Source organism: Chamaea fasciata, unplaced genomic scaffold (assembly GCF_029207755.1).
Source record: "Chamaea fasciata isolate MVZ Bird 193981 ecotype frontalis unplaced genomic scaffold, bChaFas1.0.hap1 SCAF_9, whole genome shotgun sequence".
Taxonomy (NCBI): domain Eukaryota; kingdom Metazoa; phylum Chordata; class Aves; order Passeriformes; family Sylviidae; genus Chamaea; species Chamaea fasciata.
Genome location: NW_027094094.1, coordinates 31,346,356 through 31,371,915, shown reverse-complemented (window position 1 = coordinate 31,371,915; position 25,560 = coordinate 31,346,356). Strand labels below are relative to the sequence as shown.

At 44.4% G+C, this 25,560-nt stretch overlaps 1 protein-coding gene across 4 annotated transcripts in view; it reads right to left on the bottom strand.

Moving 5' to 3' along the window:
• PCDH15 (protocadherin related 15) overlaps positions 1–25,560 on the bottom strand; it is a 300,245-nt gene that overhangs the window by 202,293 nt on the left and 72,392 nt on the right. For all 4 annotated transcript variants that reach the window (XM_066191711.1, XM_066191709.1, XM_066191706.1 and 1 more), the window contains exons 5-6: positions 5,766–5,926; positions 2,368–2,523 (exon numbers count right to left, since the gene is read on the bottom strand). In XM_066191711.1, the coding sequence (XP_066047808.1) occupies positions 2,368–2,523; positions 5,766–5,926 (317 nt within the window). The remainder of the gene's footprint in view (positions 1–2,367; positions 2,524–5,765; positions 5,927–25,560) is intronic.

Here is a 25,560-nt window from a genome sequence, read left to right as displayed (position 1 = left end):
GAGCATTGCCAGGGCACTGGCAAAGCAAACACCCTGGATTAGGGGAGCTTTTAGTCTAACTGAGGACAAAGTCATGCCAATCAAGCATAAAAATCAAGACTCCTTTTGGTATAAAACTAAACAGACACTTCTCTACCACATCCATCTCATTCTAAGCCTTCTGGAAAAGTCCAGGCTTAATTTTAAATCATGTCTTTTCCTGTGCAAATGGAAAACATGTGTGAAGCCAGAATTTATGGTGCTATTTACAACTACCCTCAGCTTCTTTGACAAACTCATCTTAATATGTTGGGGACAGTTCTAGACAACTTGACATAAAAAGCATTCCATTTCTCCAAAATATAATAAATTCTACTCCTTCTTTGTGTTATGTTCCTTATGTAAGAGAAATTTCTGTAGTTTTTGGTTTACAAGCAACCTGAAAACAGAAGCAAAAATTAACCACAAACCTTTCCTCCCAGTGCATTCCTGTTGCTAAATTCACCAGAGGCAGCGCCAATTAGGAGCAGAACAAACGAGCATTAAAACATTTAATCACTCATTAAAACCTTTGAGAGAGTCTGAGATGCTTTGTGAATTATTTTTTTGTTAATTAATTAATGAGAGCATGAGCTCACTGGGTGCTGCTCAAGGGCACAGTGGTGCCATGTCAGATGTTATCCGTGGAACAGAGATAAAATGAAAAGAAGAAATTAATTAAATCAGGGTGCAGCTGGTGGAAAGAGCAACAGTCTATTTTGTCCAGCAATAATTCCAATAAATGCTTGGTGTCCTCAGAACGTTGCTCAATTTCTAAACACAAATAATTGGGAATGGTGCATTTTTACCACTTTGCCTTTTGGACTTCTCCCTAATTATGGAAAATCCTTGTTTTCTTAGCATAGCCATACTCCCTGTCTTTGCTTTCACTGCAAAAGCGACGCAGGTTTTGGAAGTGATCTGGGCCCTGCAGCACAAGCCACACAGGCACTTCAGACTCATGTTGATGTTGCCTTTACTCAGGACCAGAAACGTTCCTGCACTGGGTCCGCAAGAACAGAGAAATTCCATGGCCATGTGAAGGCCAATGTGAAAACCATGGACAAGCCTATGGAGGACTTTCCCAGTGCTCCCAGATTCCAGTGGGTAGTCACACAGACAGCTGGAATGCCAAAAATGTGTCTGAAGGGAAACACTCTTTAATTTAAAACCGGGAAGTTTGAAAAGCCTTGTTTATCCTTGTCTCAGTTGCAATATAATGTGTGGATTTGGGCGGGGGGGGGGGGGTCCTCCACATTTTTGGGTTAATTAGGCCTCAACTCATCAATGTCCCACCCTTTTCCCAGGGCAATGAGCTGTCCTGCACATGCGTGGACATGGAGACCAGACACAACACGAGAACACATTGAAAAGCTGAATCTCCCGAACACAAAAAAAGAGGAAATTTCTTCAAATCAAGTCTATTAAAATCAAAGAAGTCATGCTCTTTCACAGACCCCCCACTCCACAAACCAAATCCCCACTAGGCTGCATAGTTAATACAATTTATTTTTTAAATGTAAGTTTACTTCTTTCAGTATTCACCTGCATGAAACTGACCCATCTTTCCATTTTCCACATAATTTCAGCCCCCATAATTTCCATTACTTCACGTAAGTCCCTGCTTCTACTCATTACTAAAGCACTGAGATGCTAAACCTGAAAACACAGACTTTTTGTACTGCTTATTGGCAGATTATTCAGCCCCTAACAGAATGAAAAACTTCACTAGAAAGTGAAATGAAGTAGTACCAGCTAAAGAAGAAAAAAATTTTTTTTTTCCTTCAAATGACTCAGTGGTCCAATCTACAGCTCTCTAATAAAAAAAAATTCTCTACTCCAAAAAAATATAACATAATAAATAATAGAAACTAAACTACATAATTTCACAGACACTATTTATACAGAGCAACAGCAATAAACCAGATCTGCACTTTGCAAAGCTTCAATATTGTTAATAAACCATTTTAAACTGTTTTTTTACTTTCTTTTCTTCATAAACACATTTGTGTCACTTCCAGGTTTGTTGTTAATAGTGCTTTAATTTTACAGAAAACACCACTTCATTCACAAAGGCACTGCTTTAAATTCAGGCGTCTTCTGCAATATTCCTGGTGAAAAATGTGCTGGTCTTTGCATTCCTTAAGTAAAAGCAGTGTTAGATGCTAAAAACTGAAGTGATGAGCATTTCTGGAGTGGCACAAATATCAGGGATTTGAGAACAACACATTTTTTTTCTGTTTTCAGAGGAGAGGCACTGAAAGCTGGGATTTAGCAGTGACCCCACCCAAAGGAGGAGAAGGAGGAGGAGGAGGAGGAGGAGGAGGAGGAGAAGCAAGCAGCTCTGACCTCATTGACGGCCACATGGTAGTGCTCCTGCTGGAACTGCGGGGAGTTGTCGTTGCGGTCCCGCACCACGATCCGAACCTCGTGGTTGATGATGGTGCCCACCTTCTTGTTCACACACTGCACCTGCACCACGATGGACTGGATGGACACTGGGGGCTGCAGGGGGAGAGAAGTTGTGATCAAGAGACCCTCAGACCCTGTCTGAGCCTTTGGTTTATTGTTATTGGAATTCATTGGATCCCAGAAGGGCTTGGGTGGGAGGGAACCTCCAAGATCATCTCATTCCCACCCCATGCCGTGGCAGGGACTTCTTCAACTGTCCCAGGTGCTCCAAGCCCCAAAGTCCAACCTGGCCTTGGACACTTCCAGGGATCCAGGGGCAGCCACAGCTGCTCTGGGCACCCTGTGCCAGGGCCTGCCCACCCTCCCAGGGAACAATTCCTTCCCAATATCCCATCCATCCCTGCCCTCTGGCACTGGGAAGCCATTCCCTGTGTCCTGTCCATCTACCTCTTGTCCCCAGTCCCTCTCCAGCTCTTCTAGAGCCCCTTTAGGTCCTGGCAGGGGCTCTGAGCTCTCCCTGGAGCCTTCTCTTTCCCCTGGCTCTCCCAGCCTGGCTCCAGGGCAGAGGGGCTCCAATTGTTGGAGCATCTCTGCGGTCTCCTCTGGACACACCCCAAAGTCTTTCTTGTTTCTTTCTTGTCTTGAATTGAAAGGTCAAGTCTGAAATAAATCAAATTTGCTACCACTTACATTTGCAAATAATTTAGAAACAACTTTTAGTGTGTACAATTCTGTTTTTTCTCACTGCAGTGAACACAGCAATGCTCTCAAACTCCCAAATTGATGAATGGACAAAGAAATTTAGGCTGGAATGGCTTTTACTACTCATTTGAGTAAGATCCAAGAATTTTTAGGCTGTCTTTAATAAGCTGCAGCCACTACTAAGCATATCTGAATTTAATAGCCAACCCTAAGAAAAATATAACTATAACATTTCAAAAAATGACAGATATTTTATAAATATTTGATATTCCAAATTTAGAAAAATATGTAAATAAACAATGGCACAAATTGTTTATGAAACGAGAGATGAATCATCCCAGCATCTTTCGGCAGCTCCCTGCACTTTCAGTTCTCATTTATCACTGGTCATTCTTCCTAAGCACTTAAAGTTTTGGAAGTAAAGTGTGAAATTTTCTTTTCATCTGATTTTATTTGGAAAACACACTGCCATTCTTAGTAACGATCAACGGACTCTAGGAAGATTTTCTGTCAGGGAAGGCAAGAAATAAAAAAAGGACAGGATCAGGCTGACTAAACCAGCAGGGAGAGAAAAGCGGGAAGAATACCCAAATATATGGAATGCTATCATTTGTGAATCAGAGACTCCAATTTTCGCTCTGTAGTAAAAAGCTGAATCTAAATCTAAAGTTCAACTTAAACTCCCAGTTTCATTGGAACTGCAAAGTTTCAAGTGGATTTAAGTGGGAAGATGATAAAAACAGGTTAACAAAAAGAGACTCTCCCACACTGAATGGTTCTGTGGTGTTGGGGTAGCACAGCCCTGGATTTGAAGGCTGGAAATATCCTTTGGGAGAATCCATAAGGTTGGAAAATACCTCCAAGACCATGGAGTTTAGCTGTTAACCCAGCACTAACCCATGTCCCCAAAAGAGCCATATTAATGAAGCCCATGATACACATTTCGTATTTTTACTCAGTCCCTGGAGGCTTTGAGGGCTGCTCTCCTTTTCTTTGGGTTATGAGTGACAGCAATTCCCTGATGCCATGCAAGAGAGGCACAGGGGGCATCACACCCAAAATCCAACCCACTTTAAATCCCAGGTTTTCATGTCGTAGTCCACTGAACTTAAACAGCCACTGATGAACGACTTGACACAGTGTTAAAGGTAAGAAGTGTTCCTGTTCATAGTAAAAACTGAGGAATCAATACCTTAAATACCAGTGCAAACACATTATTACCTGTATTTAATTAAGAAATGTACACACTTCACTTTTTTCCCAGGGACTTGAGTCTACTTCTGGCAAAGAACATCCCTGTAAAGTGTCTGGGAACTCACAACAATGGGGATTGGTTTATACTGTGACTAATATTGAAACTCAAACAATCTGATGAGGTTCTTTGGGTAAAGCATCAACTTTGATTCACATTAAGGTGACAAAAAGGTGTCAATAAATAGCCTTGAAAAGAAGAATTAGCACTGATCCAACACAGGCATTTTGGTTCCTAATTCCCAATGGATGGGTATGGGGTGATAAGAATGGACCACACATTTCTTAGAGTGGTTCTCCAGCCTTGCCCTCCATTCCAGGCCCTGATTTTTTGCTCTGACTTAAAATTAAACCTGAGAGGCCAGAGCTGCTCCAGTAGCCACTGGTTGGCACTTGAGGAAGTGCCAACCCTTTCCCAGAAAGTCTTCTGCCACCATGACCACTCTGCCACGCTTTGTGCTTTGCATGGGAAAACAGTTTGTGAATTAAAACAAAATTAAGAACAGCTGAATTCAATTAGTGCCTTTCACCAGCAAATGGAAATGAGGAGAAATTTGCATGCTGTTTTTGGTACTTATGAATTTATCTCAAAACACATGGAGAAGACAAATTAATCAATCAAGCTAATACAAAACAAACTCCCCTGCACTCCAAGGAGAACTCCTGAGTTTTACAGCATTTTTGCTATATTGATTAAAGCACGTGGAAGTCAATTTTACTTTCAGGTTCTGTCACAAGGTTGCAACACAGTGAGGAAATGTCTTTATTTTTAGAGTGCTTTCTCCTCAATGAAATTAGCCTAGATGAGAGCACTCCTATTTATTCTGTGCTTTTCATCTTTCTTTTTATAAAAATCAAACTTAACCTGACAATATTTCCTTAACACCACCAGGAACGAGCACAGCAGATATGCTTTAGGCTGCATTAAAAAAAGAATCTGAGCCAGCATGTTCTCAGTGGAACTCAAGCTTTGTGTGTGAATTGTGGCAGTCACGACTCCTTCACCTCTCACAGCTCATAATTCAGTGTACACAGGGAAAGCAGGCTGCTAATAAATGTCACAGGGCACGGGTTGAACAGCACTTCTTCCAGTCAGCAAACCATAATCAAAATTTAATTTGACAAACGAGTCAAGTTTGGTTGGATATAAAACCCTAACATCAAGTCTTTTGGTCTGTGTAGTTGTGTTTGTCCACAATAATATTTGCACATACGGTCAAGTTCCTGTGTGCTCCAAATAAATCCTAAAAAAAGGATCAGATTAACTCTATTCACATCCATCTGGGGACAAGAGGAATGCAGGAATTATTTTCTAGCAGGATCTCTGTGTGTGGTTATTTAGAAATGAACACCTTAGTGGAGAAAACCAACCCCAAACTCACATCTCTGTCCAGCACCCGGCCAGTGCTGTTCAGGTACAAGGTCTGCTTGATGGGGTCCAGGATCACCCAGTAATCCACGTTGTCCTTCAGGGAGAGCTCGATGGTGGGGTCAGGCCCTCCTGCTGTCCCCTTGATTAGCATGTTGTCAACCAGGATAGTGCCTGCAACGACATTAAACAGCCGACGGAGGAATTTATAGGGAATCCACATTCTTATGTATTTTTGCAAGCACTGCCACGCTGAAAATGCTGTTTTCTACCTCGGCTTTGTGGTGTTTTATGTTTTGAGTGATGTTTAAAGGGTCTGAACCTTATTATCTGTAATGAAAAAATGCCTCTGACACTGCAGCTGTATCAGACAATGCCAGAAGAAGCACTTGCAATGCACAATGATTTAAATTGACAATGAGACCTGTCACATCCAGCTATCTACTTAACAAGATGAGCTTTTTCTTCATTGAGCAATCATCTCCCAATCTCACCTCGAACAAATGAAAGCGCGGAAATAACAACCAAACTCAGAATAAATTTTCTGCAGCGAGAGCGACACATCAAGGTGATGATGGGGAGAAAAAAGCACAGTTACATAAAGCTCTCCAGGAAAAGAGAGGGTTTGTACCTGGAGTTGCTCTGCAACAGAAACTGAATTGCAGCACAAGGATGTGAAGCGTACAGCCACATAACAAAGGTGGTACTGAGAGGAGCAGCCACCTCTCAATGTGGGTCTTTTCATGGAATCACAGGATCCCAGAAGGGTTTGGGTTGGAAGGGATCCTGAAGATCCAAAATTCCACCCTATGCCATGGGCAAGGACTCCTTTAACTATCCCAGGCTGCTCCAAGCCCTGTCCAACCTGGCCTTGGACACTTCCAGGGATCCAGGGGCAGCCACAGCTGCTCTAAACACCCAGTGGCAGGGCGTCACCACCTTCCATATATGTAACCTAAATTTTCCTCCTGTCAATGTGAACCGATTCCCCATTGTTCTGGCACTCCAGTTCCTGGTGATTTGTCCCTCTCCAGTTCCCCTGTATCCCTTCAGGCCCTGGAAGGAGCTGTGAGGTCTGCACATGCCCTTCTCTTGTCCAGGCAGAGCAGCCCCAGCTCTCCCAGCCTGGCTCCAGAGAGGAGGTGCTCCAGTCCCCTCAGCATCTTCATGCCCCCCTCTGGACCTGCTCCAAGAGTTCTGTGTCCCTCCTATCCGTGTGCACAGAATTCCAGGTGGGGAATTCTCACAAGAGGCCATCTTGTCCCATCCTGCCAGTTAAGCCTCCCTTTTAGCAGCCAGTTCACTGCCCCCACAGTGAACACAACTTCCTGTGGAGAACACTCCCAGCTCACTTACCAAATGTCAAGCATTACAAACCACCCTGAGTGTTGCCCTCCGGTGCCTCGGATTTGCATGCACAGCATTTATAACCACTCCTCTGAAATTTCATTTTTTCTTGCGAAATTAACACTCCCCAGTTTGTTTCACACCAAAATATTAAAAGGAATTATCTTTGTGGAAGTTCACCAGCAGTTAGGAAGAAAATCTGTGAATGTCAGTAGCTGCAGAACATTTAAATTAGGTTAAAATATTTATCATGTAACCTCCTCTTATTAAGGGCCCAAACAATTTATTCCAAAGTGTAGCATGAAGTTTCTTTACACCTTCACTTTATAACAGTGACTGTATAAAAATATTCATCCAAGAGGAGCAGCCCCAAGAGGGGCTGAGACTTTTTTGCTAAAACAGCAAAATAATCACTGATCTTAACCCCAGCAAACTGGTTTGCAGTCCTGCGGGGGAAAACACCACAGTAAAGTCTTTTCAATCATTTAGTTTGAAACTATGTTTTTTTTTTTTCTGACACAATAGAGATGACAGGAAGAAAATTGCAAATATTTGGGAATAAATAAACATTGCACCAAAGACTGATTTCAAGTACAAGGAGCAACAACCTTTTAGCCACATGAGAAATATTGTTTTAACCCAGGTATTTAATGGCCCTTGGCACAATTTCCTGTTCAGTAACATCTGTACAGTTCTACTCTGCTTCAGGAGCTTGGCCTGGCACCTTTTGGGAGACAGGCACTGCTTTTAACATAAAGAGGATTTCACCTGGAAAACCCAGCTCATTTCCAGCCCTGTGACACTGCCAAGTGTTGATATCTACTCAACAAGTCCTGTCAGATCTATAAAATCCACCAGTTCCTGCACTGCCCCAGTTAGTGCGCCTCAATGATGACGCAAAGAAGGCTTGGTAATCCAAATTCACTTCTAAAAAATATCTAAGCAACTTAAAATCTGTGATGATGAATTTCACAGCCCGTAGTCAACCACCAAGACTTCACTGACCTCACTGCTTTGATTCTGCATTGCATTGGACTGTGCTCTGCTTCGATCTCTCCTTGGTTTCACAAAGCACTTTTGCTTATTTTGGTTTCATCCAGGGATTCTTTTCTTCTTAAAAATGGGCTGGATTTTCCTCAGATATTCATGAGGTGCCTGTACACTGTCTCTGAGAGACAGCAGTTTGCAAATCAGCCTACTAACAGCCATCCTTAAAGTCTTCTTTTCCTAGTTTATGAAGTCACTGATATTTCAGAGGCCTTTTCCTTTCCCCCTTAGATATCTGTAAGTTTTCCTTACATCCTGCCTAAAATGCCACGGAGGGAACCTCCTAATGATAAATCTGATGTATCTGCATCACTAGTTTTTCCATAAATGCCAGCACTAAGGCAAACCAGTCCAGTGATATTTGCAACTCACAGATGCAATGAGTTTACACAAAATCTGCTTTGAAATGTTTTTCGCACAAGCAAAACTCGAACAATCTCAAAATCCCAGAATCAATGAGGCTGGAAAAGCCCTCCCAGCCCACGGAGTCCAAGCTGTGCCTGATGCCCACCTTGCCCCCTTCCCTGGGCCTGCCCTTGTGTCATTTGTTCACAAGCCACTGGAAAGGACACTCAGGACTATCATTTGGGATATTTTTCCTGGCTAATTAAAATAAAAAAAAATACTGATGGGAAATTTTGATTGCCTGTCACCATAAGCAGATTTTAAGAACAGCTTTCTCCATCTTCCATGGAGACCACACAATCTGGTTGCTTTCCCACCTGCCCTGAAGCCTGACTGATGACTAAGGCACATTGTGGAATGACCTTATAGATTTCCAAGGGATTAGTACAGGATAAGCTTCAAGGAATCAAAGTCAAGGAAGGTGGTGGCTAAAAAACCAACAAAACCAGCCAGAACCCAACAGGCTGGACAAGAGAGGAAAAGTGTTTTGTTGTCAGAGGGAACATAATTTTTCTGAGCTTGTTGCAATTATTCAGAAATGGCTACAAAACAGGGCAGCAAAATGAAAAACTATAAAGTGCTGCAAGTATTTTTACAATTGTTTTACATCAGACTATTTCCCTGAGAGGAATCCAGGAGCTGAAAATCTTCATTAGGCTGAAATAAAAGGGAAAGTTTTGATTTTACAGCCAAATCTCAGGTGAAGTTCCCATTCTGTGGGAAGGGCATCGGACTCAGGTGCAAAAAGCCATGAAATGTGCGATCTGCCAGTTAAGCTCTGCTGAAGACAGAAGCCTGGCAGTGCTCAGTGAGGAGTCACTTCCTGAATGATTTTGACACATCCTGGGATTATTTTAGTTGAATGTTTTGGCACAGCCCTTTTTTAAAGTGTGAGGGAATTATGACTGGTCTGGGAATAAACCTTATTGAATCATGAAGTGGTTTGAGTTGGAAAGGACCAATGTCATTGAAAAGTCTCTAAATATCAAACAAGGCTTTTCCCTGCATTTTGATCTACTTTTGCAACCCAGGAATGTACTTATGGGATTGGGCTGTGGCCTGCAAATTCTTTAGATGCCCAGCAATACTCTGCATTCCAAGTGGAAAAACAAAATGAATCTGCTGGAGATGGGAGAACTGAGGTACCCCCTCCAGGGGATCATTTTCTTCATTTCAGTCTTCAAGAACTTCTCCTTCTGGGAATATTTTCTATTTTCCTTACCATTTCCAAACTCTTTTGAACGTGTTCTAACTCTGAGGGATACAATCCCTTTCTCCAAAACCTGTTTGCAATCAACTGCTACTCAAAATCCAAGCTCCGTAAAACATAATTTACACAGGATTGCTTTTAGGATGAAAAAATTGCTTCATAATTAAAATAAAAAGCATCTATTGCATATGCAAACACCTGTCCAAGATCAGCCCAAAGACCCACCTAACCTGGTGTCCTGGGTGCTTAGGACAGATCAGGATCTGAAATTGAATTCCAGCCCCCTCTTCCCCAAGTTCATTGGCTCCAGAATCACCTTGTTCATGCTCTTACTGGCTTTGCAGGTGAAAAAAAAAAGTAAGTTTGATGCATTTGCAAACCACACGGGCTCTTCTTCAAGAGGTTTTAAAAGCTCACACGCTGAGAAGGCAGTGACATTAACCCTGCTCATCTGCCCAGCAGGCTGGTGATAAAGCCTTACAGACTTCTTGGTACAACGAAGTGCAACAGATGACAAAAACTAAATGGATAAAAATTGATCAGTTGGAAGATGCTCAGCATTGGTATTGATTGGTCGAATCCCTGGCAACCCCACAAGGGTAAAACATCCCCTGAAATAAAACACTGAAAAAAGGTTTCTCTTTTGGTTTTTAGTTTAGCCAATGGGACTAGAAACAGCTTGATATGGTTGACATAAAATTGCCCATTACCTGCACAAAACCTTCTGGTTCTTGATCAAAAAAACATTCCCAGGTTCGTACTCTCATACCAGACACAGAAAATGGCCATGAAGAAAACCGTTCCTTTATAAAGCACACCATACACAATGAAAAAGCTCTCAATTAAAATGAAAAAAAAAATACACAGGCTAAAATTTCTGGGAACATTTGAAGAAGAAAATATTCCCGTTTGTACCAGTCAGCAGAGAAATAATAAAAATGCACATCCCACAGCCAGTGGTGAGATAAAACTTCTCCAGGCTATTCCAGCCTTCACTTTGTTTCTTGCCTCCCTACCCAGAAGACTTTGGCAACAGCAGCTCTTGAGGGCGATTTAGAATTTTTAGGACACAGCAACAATAACAAGGTTCTATATAAACAGGCTGAACACAATCACTCTGAGTCAGGCTTTCCAGGGAGGGAGTTTTGGGAATTACAGAAACTTCCTCCAGTGCCACAGCCTTTGGTCATGGGAGCTTGACCACCCAGAGGGTGCTGGGCACTGCCCAGGCTCCCCATGGAATGGGCATGGCACCAAGGCTGCCAGTGCTTCAGGACAATGATCCAAGTGGGATTGGCAGGGTGTCCTGGGCAGGGCCAAGTGTGGGACTGGATGATCCTTGTGGGAATCTCCCAAATCAGGAGATTCCATGATTCTATAAGCATGTTGGCACCAGGAAGCTTCTTGTGAATTTTTCCTGTACCTAGACAATCTCCTTTGTGAGAAATAAAAAGCCAGCGTTCATCCCTGAATGATCCTATGGAATGATCTCAGGGAATGATCCCAAGAGTCATCCCTGCATTCCATCAAAGCCAGAGGGAAAATGCTTTCAGAATGACTCAAGTCCAGGTGAAGAAGAAAAATGCTGCTGTGCAGCAAAACCAGGAGCAAACCCAGGTTTGTGTCCTCGCCTAAAAGCAATGCAAATGAACACCCAAACTGGTCAGACACTGGAAAGGGCTCAGAGTTGCTAGCACTGGATTCAGGCACTGGGATAAGAGCCAAACATCCAACTCTTCATGGAAGTCCAGGAGAAACCATGAGACTCTAAAAAGAGGGGACCTTCAACACGGGATGTCTTCAGGTACCAGACAAAACCTCCTGAGGAAAACATTTTCTTCTTGGATCCATCTGGATGGACTGATGGGTCTTTATTCCATGGTCCTGATATTTTGAGACAGAGCAGAAACCACAGCAAGTTTTACTTCCATCCACATGGAATCTTTAAGGTTGGAAAAGATCCCTGAGATCATCAAGTCCAACCTTCAACCAATATATTATGAAACACTGGGAAGGGAAACACTCAGAGATGTGAGAGAACCATTACAGGAAACCCTTGGAGCACAAAGAAGCTGGGGATCATGAAACTTTACACAATTCCACCTTATGGAATGACATTCCCAAAGCAAGAGATGGTTCTTGCCACAGCACCCAATTTTACCACCACTTTTCACCCTGAGAGTTTTCCCACTTCTGAGAGTAAGTTCCTTACACCTTGCCCTGATGAAAACTCCAGAGTGTACTTTGGTACTTTGGTGAAAAAAAAAAGTATATTAACAAAGCTTGTGCATATTTCCAGGCAGGGCTGAGCTCCTGGGAACACAAATCCTCTGATTATGTACATTGATTATGGAGTTTGGTACCTGCAACCAGAATGATTTGCACTTAAAAGGAGCCACGCTCCCAGAGATATCCAAGTCTTCACATTTCAATATATTATCACAAACCCAATCTCAGTTCTCTTTCAAACCTGGTTTATTTTATTGACACTATGTTAATAAAAATAGTATTTATTCTTTGTCTGCTAAATATGTCCCAAGCCAAAACAACCTCAATTTTATTCAGTTTATTTTTGTTCATCTAACTCAAATCTGCTCAACTCAAAAACCCAAGCACTTGCCTTTAAATGTATGTTCACCTTTGCTAACTTTGGGATTTCTTTTCCTAAACTTTTCCTCAAATTCGTGGGTTGAATGCACTGAAACCATTGCTCCAACCTGTGCTACTGAGTCCAAATGGGGCAGATTTAAATCAGAAACTGCAATTCCCAGCACTTGCAAAATCTACAATGAGCAGTCCTTAAATGGGACAGAAATTCACACCCAGAGGTCAAAAACCACAGCTTCCAAAAATACTGCTGCTGAAAACTAGAGTGAACTCAGTGCCCACTGCAGCGATTTATTTTGGAGGCAACTGCAGACTGTGTGTGATATCCCTGGTGTTTGCAGTCCTTCTATTCCCTTCTGAGATCCCTGATGGATAATTTTCCAATAGTGCTGGTTTTATGTCCCTGGGAATATTCCCTGTCAGGTTTGACAAATGTGTAGCAACATAAACTGGCTTTCATCAGAGATCTGCCTGCTTTAGTGTGTTAGTGGTTGTTGGGAAGACAAGGCTGGGCTCTGGGTGCCTACATACCCCAAAAACAGGGAACAGCCAGAGCTGACACTGGTGGTGGTGTCACCTCCAACCACCTCAAATGCCAAATATGACCCAAAAAATTCCCCTGGGTGAGCCCATGACTTCTGAGCTCTGTGACAAGATGACCAGGGGAGGGCTACAGGCTTGTAGGATCCTCCTGCCAAATAGGAGAACCTGCAAAACCCCAAAACTTGGCGTAGGAAGAAAGAGAAAGTTGGAGCAATGAGGCTTTCTTGGCTCTTTTCCTACAGATAAGCCCAGGATTTTGAAAGATGGATGTGAGACAAAGGGCCTTTGGTGCCTCTTCCTTGATGGTCCTTTATGCACAAGGTCCCCGTGAATTGGAGCCCTTGTTTTGTTTCATTCACATTTTCTGAGGGTGCCATATTTCTATTCCCATTCAATAGGAAATGGAAAAATACCTGATTTTCACTCTGATTCTAGGAAAACGACATCTTTGGAAATACTGTTTCATGCCACTGAGGAGATGCCAAGCTTTGCTGGGTTTGCATCTCAAAACAGGAACCCACCTTTCAGAATTAACCTCAAATCCATCTCTGGGATTGAGGAATGGGGGGGGGGGGATTCATCTCTCAATACAAGACTGATTGTGAGTGGAGCATGGCCTTGGCCAGGGAAATTCTGCAGAAAACCCGCAGAGGTGAAGATCCATCACATTTCCCTCACACCCCACATATCCAGGTAAACCCTTTTGGAGGTCATGGGCACAGTCCGGGGCTGTGTCGGGTCTCCAATAAATACTTAAAACTGTTTTTGTAAATCCTGTTTGCTTTCCAATTCTTGGAGCCATTTCTGAAGCCAATCAACAACGAGGTTTATTTGCTCTGTGTTTAGAAAAGTCTGATTTACACTTTAAACACACAAGGACTCCTAAATAATGAATCAGATCGAGCAGTTTTTTGGGAGCACTGTGATCAGCAGTGGCTGCTGAAGGTGTGAATTAAATGACTTGAATGTTTTCACCTTAATTTGGAGCCATCCTGGGGTCTGTTTGCAAACCATTCAGAGAGGAGCAGCAGGAGCCTGCACTGCTCTGTTCTAACCCTGAATTATTAAAACTATCAGAGCCTGTCTAAACATTGCTCATGGTTGTGCATAATTTTAAAAAATATTTCCTTGATGACTTCTGAGCACCACACGCAGCTGTTTTCTTCTTATAAAGGAAGCAAAAGAAGGACAATTTACTAATGCTTTTCCATCCTCTTTATCTGCTTGTGCTGGTTTTCCTGGGGGAAAGCATCCCTGGAGAAAAAAAAAAATAAGCACCGCCAGCAGACCTGGCTTTTCTGGGTGCACCCCAAAGGCAGAGCCATTAAAACTGATTTTCCAAACTTGTGCTCCAATGTGTTTAGTCCGAGGTTGGCTCCAGTCTCCCAATTGTTCCCACATGTTGGAAAGGTGCAGACACTGTAACCTAAGGCTCTGGAAAAGGGAATGAAAAGGGAAGTGTGGGGGAAATGTAGGGATAGAGCCCCACTGAACACAGAATCCTGGAATCATGGAATGGCCTGGGCTGGAAGGGAACATCTTCAAAGTTAATCTTCTTTTACTCCTGCCATGGGCAGGTATTATCCCAGGCTGCTCCAAGCCCTGTCCAGCCTGGCCTTGCTCACTGCCAGGGATCCAGGGGTGGCCACAGCTGCTCTGGGCACCCTGTGTCAGGGCCTCCTCACCCCCAGAGGGAACAATTCCTTGCCAATATCCCATCCATCCCTGCCCTCTGGCAGCAGGAAGCCATTCCCTCTTGTCCTGGCATTCCAGGCTCTTGGATATTAGAAACTGTCTCTGTTCATGTTTTCTGTCAGCTTCTTCAGGCCCTGGAAGCCCACAACCGGGTCACCCCAAGGCTTTTCCAGGCTGAACATTCCCAGCTCTCCCAGCCTTTCCTCCCAGCAGAGCTGCTCCATCCCTCTGCTCATCCTGGTGCCTCCCCTGGATTCATCAAACAGAAAAAACTATCACGGACCAAAATTTCCATCTTCAACTAAATTTGGAAAAAAGCCTTGTTAAGCAATAATTCAACCTTATAACACTCTGGCTGTAAGATCCCTTCTATTTTTGCCCAGAGGCCAAAGGAATCCTTGAGGTGAGGAGTAGAGCACTACAGAGGAAGTGCACGCTGGATTTTATAACAGATTGAGGAACACGCACAATTTCTTATATATTTCGCCTTCTGTGAGAACAGGGAAGCATCTTCATTCATGGGAGAGAACAAATCCTTTCTTTTCTTGACAATTGCTTTATCACAGAAATAAAAGGCATAAAAAAGGCCTTTGTTATCCATGGAACTCTACAGGACCCTTTGTAACGCACAATTCTGATCACACTGCTGTCAAGGAGTCAGAATTCCAAACAACTGACAAGAGAGTGGCTAAGTGGGGAACATACGGGGTTTGGGAGCAGAATCCCGGATTAGGAGATTTTGGGAGCAAGCATAGAGATGGATTGCAGTGGCCACAACTGGTATAAACACCAGCCTGACACCCTTCTATGCTATTTTTTCCCCCATTCCACTAAAGCACAAAGGATGGGGCAGATTTATTGTCAAAAGTGCAGCTCCTGACTGTGTCTGCAGGCATCCCAATAGAAACATAGGAAAACCAGGAATACTTGGCACTACGTCCTGCTTGGAAGAACTTTATTTTCCAGTTTGAAAAGCTTTTTCTAAGTAGCTTTTTTTGTGACTTTTGCAATCAAGCACTGCCTTCTTCTCCACACTTTCCTCTCTCTGGAAGTGTTCAAGGACAGGTTGGAACAACCTGGTCTAGTGGAAGGTGGCCCTGCCCATGTCAGGGGGTGGAACAGGGATGAGCTTTAAGGTGCCTTCCAACCCAGATCACTCCATGATTATGTGATTCCTCCTAACTCCAATCTCAAGTCCCTAATGCCACTAAAGTGCTACCATCAGAAGCCAATTTTAAGCAGCAGTTTTGCAGTTATCAGGGGAAAAAGCAAACTTGTAAAAGCCACACTGTCCTCCAGAGCCAGTCAATTATTTCACACTCCCCTGACCTGGCTGTCAGGGAAGCAGCAAGGACATAACCAGCTTCAAAGTGTTACCTGAGGATCAGCTTTTTAAACTTTCATCACCTGACTTGCAAACTATGATTGATTTTATTTTCCCCTTCAGTCAGACCTGCTCCTTTTCCACAGGGAAATCACCCTCACCAAAAGCTCTTTGAACACTTCTCAGCATAAAGAGAAAGTTGAGGGTACTGAAACCAAATATCTGGAGGAAGTTGCTAAGAACTTGCAGCATTTCACTTAATCTGTGATCTGAAAGTGCTCTTAAAAACTAAAATCTGGATTAGAAAGAGTATTAGATGTGATTAACCAAATTTCTGCTGTTCTATTGCCATGTGGAAATGAAAATGGACGTGGAAGTGAGTGGCAGTCTCTTTTCCCAGGTAAGAAAGGACAGGGTAAAGGAAATGGCCTCAAGTTGCACCAGGGCAGGTTTAGATTTGATATAAGAGAAAATTCCTGCACAGAAAAAGTTCTCAAGCCCTAGAATGGGCTTCCCAGCAAAGTGGTGAGCTCACCATCCCCGGAAGCATTCAAAAATCTTGAGGAACTGGGTTAGTGGTGAACATGGTGGTGCCAGGCTGACACTTAATCACTTAAAAAACCAGTTTCTCTGGGCACCCTGTGCCAGGGCCTCCCCACCCTCCCAGGGAACAATTCCTTCCCAATATCCCATCCATCCCTGCCCTCTGGCAGTGGGAAGCCGTTCCCGGTGTTCTGTCCCTCCATCCTTTGTCCTAAGTCCCTCTCCAGCTCTCTTGGAGAGGGAAGTACATTTAATAAGGCTTTTCACAGAAAAACTACAAAAGAAGAGACAAGAAATAGAGAAATAATAATTCTTGAAAGTAGAACCAATCTGAGAGCCACACAGAAAACTGGGAGTAACCGGCAACTGTTATGTCTCCTAAATGTTTTGTTCTACATCCAATCGAGTCAAAATCTTTCATGGGGAGCCCCCCCAGGCCATGTGGACAATGTGTTCAGGGCCGGGCACTGCCCAGGGAAGAAGTTGTGCCTCCTGTGCAGGGGGAATTGCTGGGCTCAGGCCCTGCCCGTGGCTCTGGGGCCATTGCTGGGCCCCCGCAGCAGAGCCTGGGCCCTGCTGGGAGCCCTCCCTGCACACAGGGACACCCAGGGCTCGGGGCCCCTCTCAGCTGGGGCTCCTCTCCAGGCTGAACAGCCCCGGCTCCCTCAGCCTTTCCTGGCCATTTCCCACACGCTCCAGGCCCTTCCTCAGCTGCGCAGCCTCCGCTGGCCCCGCTCCAGGAGCTCCCTGGCCCTGCTGTGCTGAGGATCCAGAGCTGGACACGGCACTCCAGAGGTGCCTCCAGGGCTGCCCACGGGGGGAGGCTCACCTCCTTCTGAACCATGAAAACAAAAGCATCTACATTTTTTGACAAATTTCTTAAACAAACATACCACCATCCAAAACAAGACCTTCCAATAGAAGACGAAAAGGATGTCAACAACTGAATTAAGTTTTCAGGTGCTCTCTCACGGCCAAGGCTTTTATCTTCACAGCGAGCAATTCCATCGAGACACTATAAACAGCAAATTATTTCTGTAGTTGATTCTTTCTCTCAGCATTTCTCGGGTTCTGTCTTTCCTGAACACATCCTGCATTCCCTTCCTTGCTTTTGACAGGAATAGTAAACAGCAGAGTGTGTAAGCAGATTTCAGAGCTAATTGAAAATAGGAACATGGAGCCTAATGGTATTAAATGAAAAACCCTGTCAGGTTTAGGAACAGATCATTTGCATCTCCTTTATTTTGTTGTTCAAGTTCCCTGTTTGCATAGAAAAAACTAAAATACATGTCAAGCTGCTTTATAAGTGCCTGGTATCTAATAAGGATGAAAGTAAGTATCTCAAATGCTAATGAAGAATTTTGTTTATTTGCCAAGCAAATTACTGGAAAGAAAATTACTCTGACAATAGCAAAAGGGAGGAAAGGCAGGAAGACCTGCCCTGCTTTCCAGACTCCAGGACACTGTTGGTCCTGGCAAATTGGTCCTTGCCCAAGTAACAGCTGGGAACAGCTTGGGAGGTGCCACCACCAGCCAGGTTTAGGTGCTAGTACTGGTTTTAGAGGATTAAAGAGAACACTGTCTCAAGCACTGTTAAATCCATGAGATAAAGACAGAAGAGAGTAACAGGATGGAGTTAACTCTAGGCCCGGTGAAGGCAAAATCCAGTCACCACATCCTGGGAAATCCATCCCCAGGAAAATTCCCCCTGTGGCAAAGCGTGTAGGGAGGGAACTGTCACACACAGACCACCCAAAGCTCACCCCAGGTTAGGGACAGATGGCAGCTGCCACCACCAACGACCACCAAAGCCCCCCAGAATATTCCTCTGTGGATACCTGGAACCTGAACTGCAGAGAAACCCCACAGCACGAACTGGAGCTAAGATCGAGGTGACACAATTGTCTGGGTGTTATCCCAGCTTAACGGGAGGTGAACAAAGCTGGAGAGAAGGAATTGCTGAGAATGGGCACAAAAAAGGCAGAATTTATGAGACACAAGGAAAGTCAATGCAGCAGCTCTGACTGGGACAAAGGGAATTCTGGCAGGGACAGATCGTGACCACGGATCCCAGGAATCACCAACTCAAAAGAACAGAAACTCTGAGCTGGCACTAATTAGCATTACAAACAAGGGAATTATTTAACCAATAGCATAAGAGACCTGTGATGCCCATGAGCATTAATTCCTTGCTTGCTAAAGTATATAAATAGGGAAAAGTTCCAGAGGACTTTGGGACCCTCCACCACTGAGAGCCCCAGGATGAAGAGAGACAAGTACGGCACCACTGGATCTAGGGATGGTGACAATCTTCTGCTGGATCTGTCTCTCTCTCCTCTCTTTTCTATTCCTTCCTATCTCTCTACCTCACACTCATTGCTACATAAATTCCATATTATTTACTTCGGCACGTGGATTGGTTTGCACCTTAATTCAGGCAGAGGCATCTCTCACTAATCAGATCTTAATAGAGGTCAAAGGTGATACTTGAACAGACATGCTCAGCCTATGACAGTTTGCTTCAGAGACACAGAAAAGACCCTGCTGCTGCTTAATTTACCAATACAGATCCGTCCATGGGGGCTCAGAGCTAACAACAATCCAGTGGAAAGCAGGAATTTCCTGCCTGTGGCAAACGGGTTGGAACAAGATGATCTTGATCCCTTCCAGCCCAAACATTTCTGGGATTCTACAAGTAAAACTTTGGCTTCAGCAGCCAAAATGCTTCCAGGTCTTATCATTCAGTCACTGGTGGCTGAGGTCAGTACGAGGCATCAGCTGCTGGAATCTTCCCCATTTTCTCCATGGCACCAGAATGGTTTAAGGTTTTAAGTGAAGTATAGGGTGGATTGTATTCTACCCTGTGAGGATGGTGGGGCCCTGGCACAGGGTGCCCAGAGCAGCTGTGGCTGCCCCTGGATCCCTGGAAGTGTCCAAGGTCAGGCTGCACTTTGGGTCTTGGAACACTCTAGAGTAGTGGAAGGTGTTCCTGCCCATGGTAGGGGGTGGGACTGGATGGTCTTTAAGGTCCCTTCCAGCCCAGCCATTCTGTGATTCCATCCTATGATTCTAACTCTGCTTTCCATATCCCATACTCAGCCCTGCTGGAAATGCTCAGCCAGAGGGATCAGGTGAGTTTCCTGTTTGGCTTTTCCATATTCAGCCCAATCTCCATAGTCCTGTGTAGTGTTAGTTGCACACTGACATTTCCTTTTCCCTTTACTGGCTCCTTTCCCATATCCCAGTTTTTCAGCACACAGAGGTGAGCACCACCCTCCATTTTGCAGTCTGAGGTGGAGCCGTGACACATTTGTGTTCCTCCTGCCTTTTCCCCTGGCAAAGTGCCTAAGGATAGCGAGTTTTGATTTACTGCTGGGGAGGACAGGCAGAGGAGCTTGTCCACAGTGATTTGTGAATGTATTTCAGAAGCGACACACTGCAAAGAACACCTCCTTCTGTAACTTCAGCCTCCATCTTCCATTGTTTGAGATACTTCCCACTTCGATCAAGAAGCCTTTGAATCCTCTGGGGCTGCTTCCTGTGAAAAATTTGCAAACTTATTATTTGGAGTCTTCCAGACATGAGTTTGGAGGTGCTCGGAGAATTTACTGTTTAAAAACACCTCTCTAATCTATTACCAGTTCTCCATCCCATGTGAGGAAGCACCAAAAATGTGTTATTGAAATGTGTGGGGTTTAATAGGCTGGACATGGAATAAAATCAGATGTTTTATATTTGGAGATGAGCAGAGGTATAACTTTAAATAGGAAATATTTTCTTGTGAGATTTAATACCACAGGAGCTGTTTGTTTGCCTTGTAGAAATCTATTAATAATTTTCTTTTAAAATGTTGTTACAGTGTCAAAAGAAGACCTAAAACTTTTAAGTAGCCTGATAAATCCACCTTTTTGTTAATGGCTTTTTTTTAGAGGAGGTAGTGACAGTTCCCAAAACCAGCCCTGGGAAATGCAGGAAACCTAGGGGATGTAAAGGAAACCCTGGGAAGGAGCTGGCACCAACCCAGAGCGGTTTCTCTGCTAAGAAAGATGCGCTGATAGAGCACCTCTGTGATGGCTTTACTGCAGGAACAGTATCATAAATCTATAATGTTTCTCTCCATAAACTCCACTGATGTACAGTGTATTAAATTGGCTCTTAATAAACTGCACTTCTCTCCCTCTCGCCTGCCTCCCAAGTACATAAAATAAACACCAAGGAAAGGAAATAATTTAGAAAATTAGGTCTATTCTTTTTCTGAGAGGAAAATAGTGGCCAATGGCTCAGGGTGACAGTGGTGTCCCTTGGGGGATAAATACTGATTAACATCTTCATTAATGACACAGACAAAGGCATTGAGGGCATCCTCAGGAGGGTTGCAGGTGACACCGAGCTGAGGGTGACCTGATTGTGACCTTCCAGGACATGAAGGGGCTGAAAGAAACATGGAGAGAGATCTCTTTAGAAGGGTCTGGAGTGCCAGGACAAGGGGTAATGGCTTCCCACTGCCAGAGGGCAGGGATAGGTGGGACATTGGGAAGGAATTGTTCCCTGGGAGGGTGGGGAGGCCCTGGCACAGGGTGCCCAGAGCAGCTGTGGCTGCCCCTGGATCCCTGGAAGTGTCCAAGGCCAGGCTGGACACTGGGGCTTGGAGCAGCCTGGGATAGTGGAAGGTGTCCCTGCCCATGGCAAGGGGTGGAAGTGGATGGGCTTTAAGATCCCTCCCAACCCAAACCATTCCAGGATTCTGTGAAAAGAGAAAAGTATTTGGACAAAAACTTTAATCTTCTGAGGCAGTCCCAAAGCTGCACTGGTGCCCAATTTTTCTTTCCTGCAGCATCACTGCCACGTCATCTAAATGAATTTTCCGACCCCTGGCAGTCACCGCTGAACATTCAGAGCTGCTTTCCATTTTGACAGGTTGCTGCCAAACACAATGTTTGATTTTTTTTTTTCTCAGTTTGCATAAGACTCTCCTTGAAGAGGTCAGAGCATCCCAAGGGAAACCCGGTGTCATTTGAGAGGCAAAATAACAGCCCATTACACAGGCCAATAAACAACGCTGCAAGCAAATCCTCTTGGACGTTCCAACCCTTTCCCTCTTCATTTTATCTTTCTGTTATAAAGAGTCCTGTCATTTGCAGTACATTCTTGCAATAAAATAGAGAGGCTGAAAAACTAACGGGTGATTTGTTGAGATGCGTCTGACTGTGGAAAAACCCACTCCATTACTGAAAATTAAGAGCTGACCTCAGGGACCAGACATGAGCCACACTCAATATTGAGTGTTAACTTTGTTCCATCCCTCTTGTTAAGCTTGTGAGAAAAATTACACATTCAAATCTGGTTTGATCCTGTTCCATTTCAGCTTCTGCTCCAGGCACTGCAGGGATGGTCTGCATGGACAGAGAGAGGAAGGGGCTCTTTACACAGAATCCCAGAATCACTGAGGCTGGAAAAGCCCTGCAGGACCACAAGGTCCAAGCTGTGCCCAATGCCCACCTTGTCCCCAGCCCAGAGCACTGAGTGCCACCTCCAGCCATGGGCACTCCAAACCTCCCTGGGCAGCCCCTGCCAAGGCCTCAGCACCCTTTCCATGCAGAAATTCCTGCTGCTGTCCAAGCTGAGCCTCCCCTGGCACAGCCTGAGGCTGTTTCCCCTTGGCCTGTCCCTGTTCCCTGGGAGCAGAGCCCGACCCCCCCTGGCTGTCCCCTCCTGTCAGGGAGTTGTGCAGAGCCACAAGGTCCCCCCTGAGCCTCCTTTTCTCCAAGCTATTTCCCATGCAATCCACAAAGGCTGGGCCGTGCTGGGACCTGGCAGTGGAAATCAGTTCCTCTCTACACACATAATTAACAAAAGGATTTAGGAAGAGAAAATTTTCTTAGGCTCAGGATTTTGTGTCTTCTGTCTCTATACTGAGGGTACAAAGACAATTTGCTTGTGCCATTCCTGACCTTGCTGCTGCTCCCCCTATGCCAGCACATCAAACTTCCTTCTATACATTCCCTTCCACAGACATTATGGATCTCTCTTATTTAACTTCAAACTTTCATATTTGCCATTCCTGGAAGGCTGAATTTGTGGGATTTGGGACATTAAACGCAGCTCAATTTGAGGGAGTGGCCAGCAGGAGAAAGTCTGCAATAGAAACACCACAGAAGTCCCTGTCTGGGCTTCCTAGGGTATCCCTGACTGCTCTTGGCCTCTCTATGGGCTTCCACTGTGGCCGTCAACCCTGGACCTCTTGGTGACAACTCTACCGATACTCTGCTGATGCTCTGCTGTTCTCCAACCTCATCCTCTCCCATCACTGCTGTTCCTACAGCATCCCAACCCACACTTTCCTTCCCACCTTGGCATTTTTCCTCCCTGAGTATGATTTAATGGAAGTGAACTGCAACAGTCAAACTGATCTTTGCACACCCCCAAACAATTCAGCTGCGAGCCTTTTAACGAAGCCTTAAGGACAGCAATTCCAGCTCAGAGCACAGGAGAACAGCTGAACGGTGGGAAGGGCAAGTAAAAAATGGGCTTCAGCTGAAGCATTCACAGGCCCTGCTGCTGGTGACAGATATCTGTCATATCCCAAATGGAGCTAGGAACAAGCTTTATTCCTTCTAAGATTAATCAGTGTCTTCACTCCCAAACATTTCCCTAGTAATGGAAGGCAATCGTGCCTCCAGCTTGGGAAGACACTGTCATTTAGAACAACACAGTCAGCTTGATTTTCAGAAGAGAGTGAGGGGATGCGATAAGAGGTGGACAAAAACTCCCAAGCCTACTTTTCAGTGCACTGGATACAACACTTCAGACACAAATTCAGATAAATATCGAATAATGGAAACAGCTTGGTGGTTGAGTAGCACTCGTAATGTGCCATGAAAAGCTGTTTTCCTAATGGACATTTGGGGATTTGGGCACAAAGTTGCCTCCATATGCAGATGTTGGACAGAAAGTGCTCGATCAGCTCTGCAAAGCTGAAAGGACTTGCTCAGTTTAGAGCTGACCTGAAAAACACGTTTGGGAATGAGGAGAATAATTAGCATTTACACAAAGTTCCATGGTTTGACTGAATGGCACATGGGGAAGTTACAATACAGTTTATGCCTGGTAATTACATTATCTGAGACCTCTGCTAGAGTAAACTGAAGGAAGGGATGCCTTAATATGTTAATTGAAATAATGAACTGCTGAAATACCACATGAACTCTGTGCTCCTGCAACCTGGGATGAATCAGAGCTTCTCTGAGTCCCGGCCATTTATTACAAATAATGAAAAGAAAGACACAGCAGCAGGGGAGATCTGGGGGCAGTGGCACTTTGGAGTCTGCTGGAGTGGCCAACTCTGTTATCCAGGGGAATTTCCACCAGGCTTGCTGGGAGATGGTATCTCTAAAGAGCAATTTGGGTTTTGCAATCAGTAAGTAAGAAATATTATTGAGACTTGAGGTTTATTCCTCTCTCACTTTTTCCTGTTCATTGTTAGTATTATTAATACATTTTGCTTTAATCCCAGAAGGGTTTGGATTGTAAGGAACCTTAAATTTCATCCAATTCCACCCCCTTCCATGATCAGGGGCACCTTCCACTATCCAAACTTGCTCCAAGCCCCGCCCAACCTGGCCTTGAATTCCCACAACCTTATTTTTGCTCAAATACAGGGGTACTCATCTTGCAAAACACAAAATATGTCCTGACAGGAATCACCTTGGGGCTTGAATTCAACCAGAACAATGTAGCCAGGGCTCACTGCAGGGAAATCCCTGGAAACAAGCAGCTGTAAAGTGTGCTGAGCACCTTTGCTCTCCTATTAATGAACCCACCAGTGCTCCATAAATGCAGTTATTTTACCCACTGTACAATGCCCAGACAGTAAAAAACATCAAACTCTAACACAAATTCCATTATTCCACCAGAGAGACTCAGCTAATGATTCCAACTCCACACTCCTTGTCAAGTGAAAAGACACTATAGACACTTAGATATTTTATCTATTTAACAGCCAATTGCTCGTTGTTTATTCAGAGCTAAAAATTGAGTACCAGCTGTGGCAGTTCCCAACGTTGTCCCCAAAGACAGCAGGGTGGTTGTTTTGATCCAACAACCAGTTCATTTTCATGGCAGGCAGAAAAGAAGAAGGAAGCTTGCCAGAAGCACGGATTTTACCGTAAGGAAGTGACTGGCAGGTGGTTCTGGGGCACAGTTATCCTGGATTTATACATTTATCTGGTGTAATCCTCAGTTCTGGCTAGAGCACCTATGATTATTTGGCTTTATCTTGTTATTGCTACAAATTTCCTGTGACACTCCGTTCAATCCCAGAAGAAATTTCCCATACCTACTTCGATGCACTCCAACTGCTACAGTTTCATTTCAGTACATTTGCATCCTCTGAGGGTTCACAGTTTTCTTCTTGAAAAATACTTTTAAAATCCATTCCGGCAGCATCAAACTTAAAAATGGGTTGGTAGATTTATTTTCCTAGCTGAGTAGATTCTCCCTCTAATCCTTCCAGCTTTCTTCCTTCTCTAACTCTTTCCAAGGAGGCTGCAGATATTTTTTGTGAGGTGCATTCAACAGCTCCAAGGGAGCCATTAGCTTCCAATCACCTCAAAGCTTCCCCTCTTTACTGGGAGGTTCTGATCCTGTCCAACCTGGCCTTGGACACTTCCAGGGATCCAGGGGCAGCCACAGCTGGTCTGGGCACCCTGTGCCAGGGCCTCCTCACCTTCCCAGGGAGCAATTCCTTCCCAATATCCCATCTATCCCTGCCCTCTTGCAGTGGGGAACCACTGCCCTTTGTCCTGTCACTCCAAGCCCTTGTCCCCAGTCCCTCTCCATGTTTCTTGTTGGCTCCTTCATGTCCTGGATGGTCACAATTAGGGCATCTCAAAAACCAGAGCTTTTTCTAACACTTATTACCATACAGATCTCATTGAGCATTTGCTTCTGCAAGGACACCATGAAAGAGTTCAGTAAAATCAGTGCCAAAATGTGGCGTATCAATAATTTCCACCTGAACTGGACACCAAGCCTTCGCTGCCCAACTGGCAAGGAGGGCTCAAATATCCAAGTCCTCCCTTTCAGACA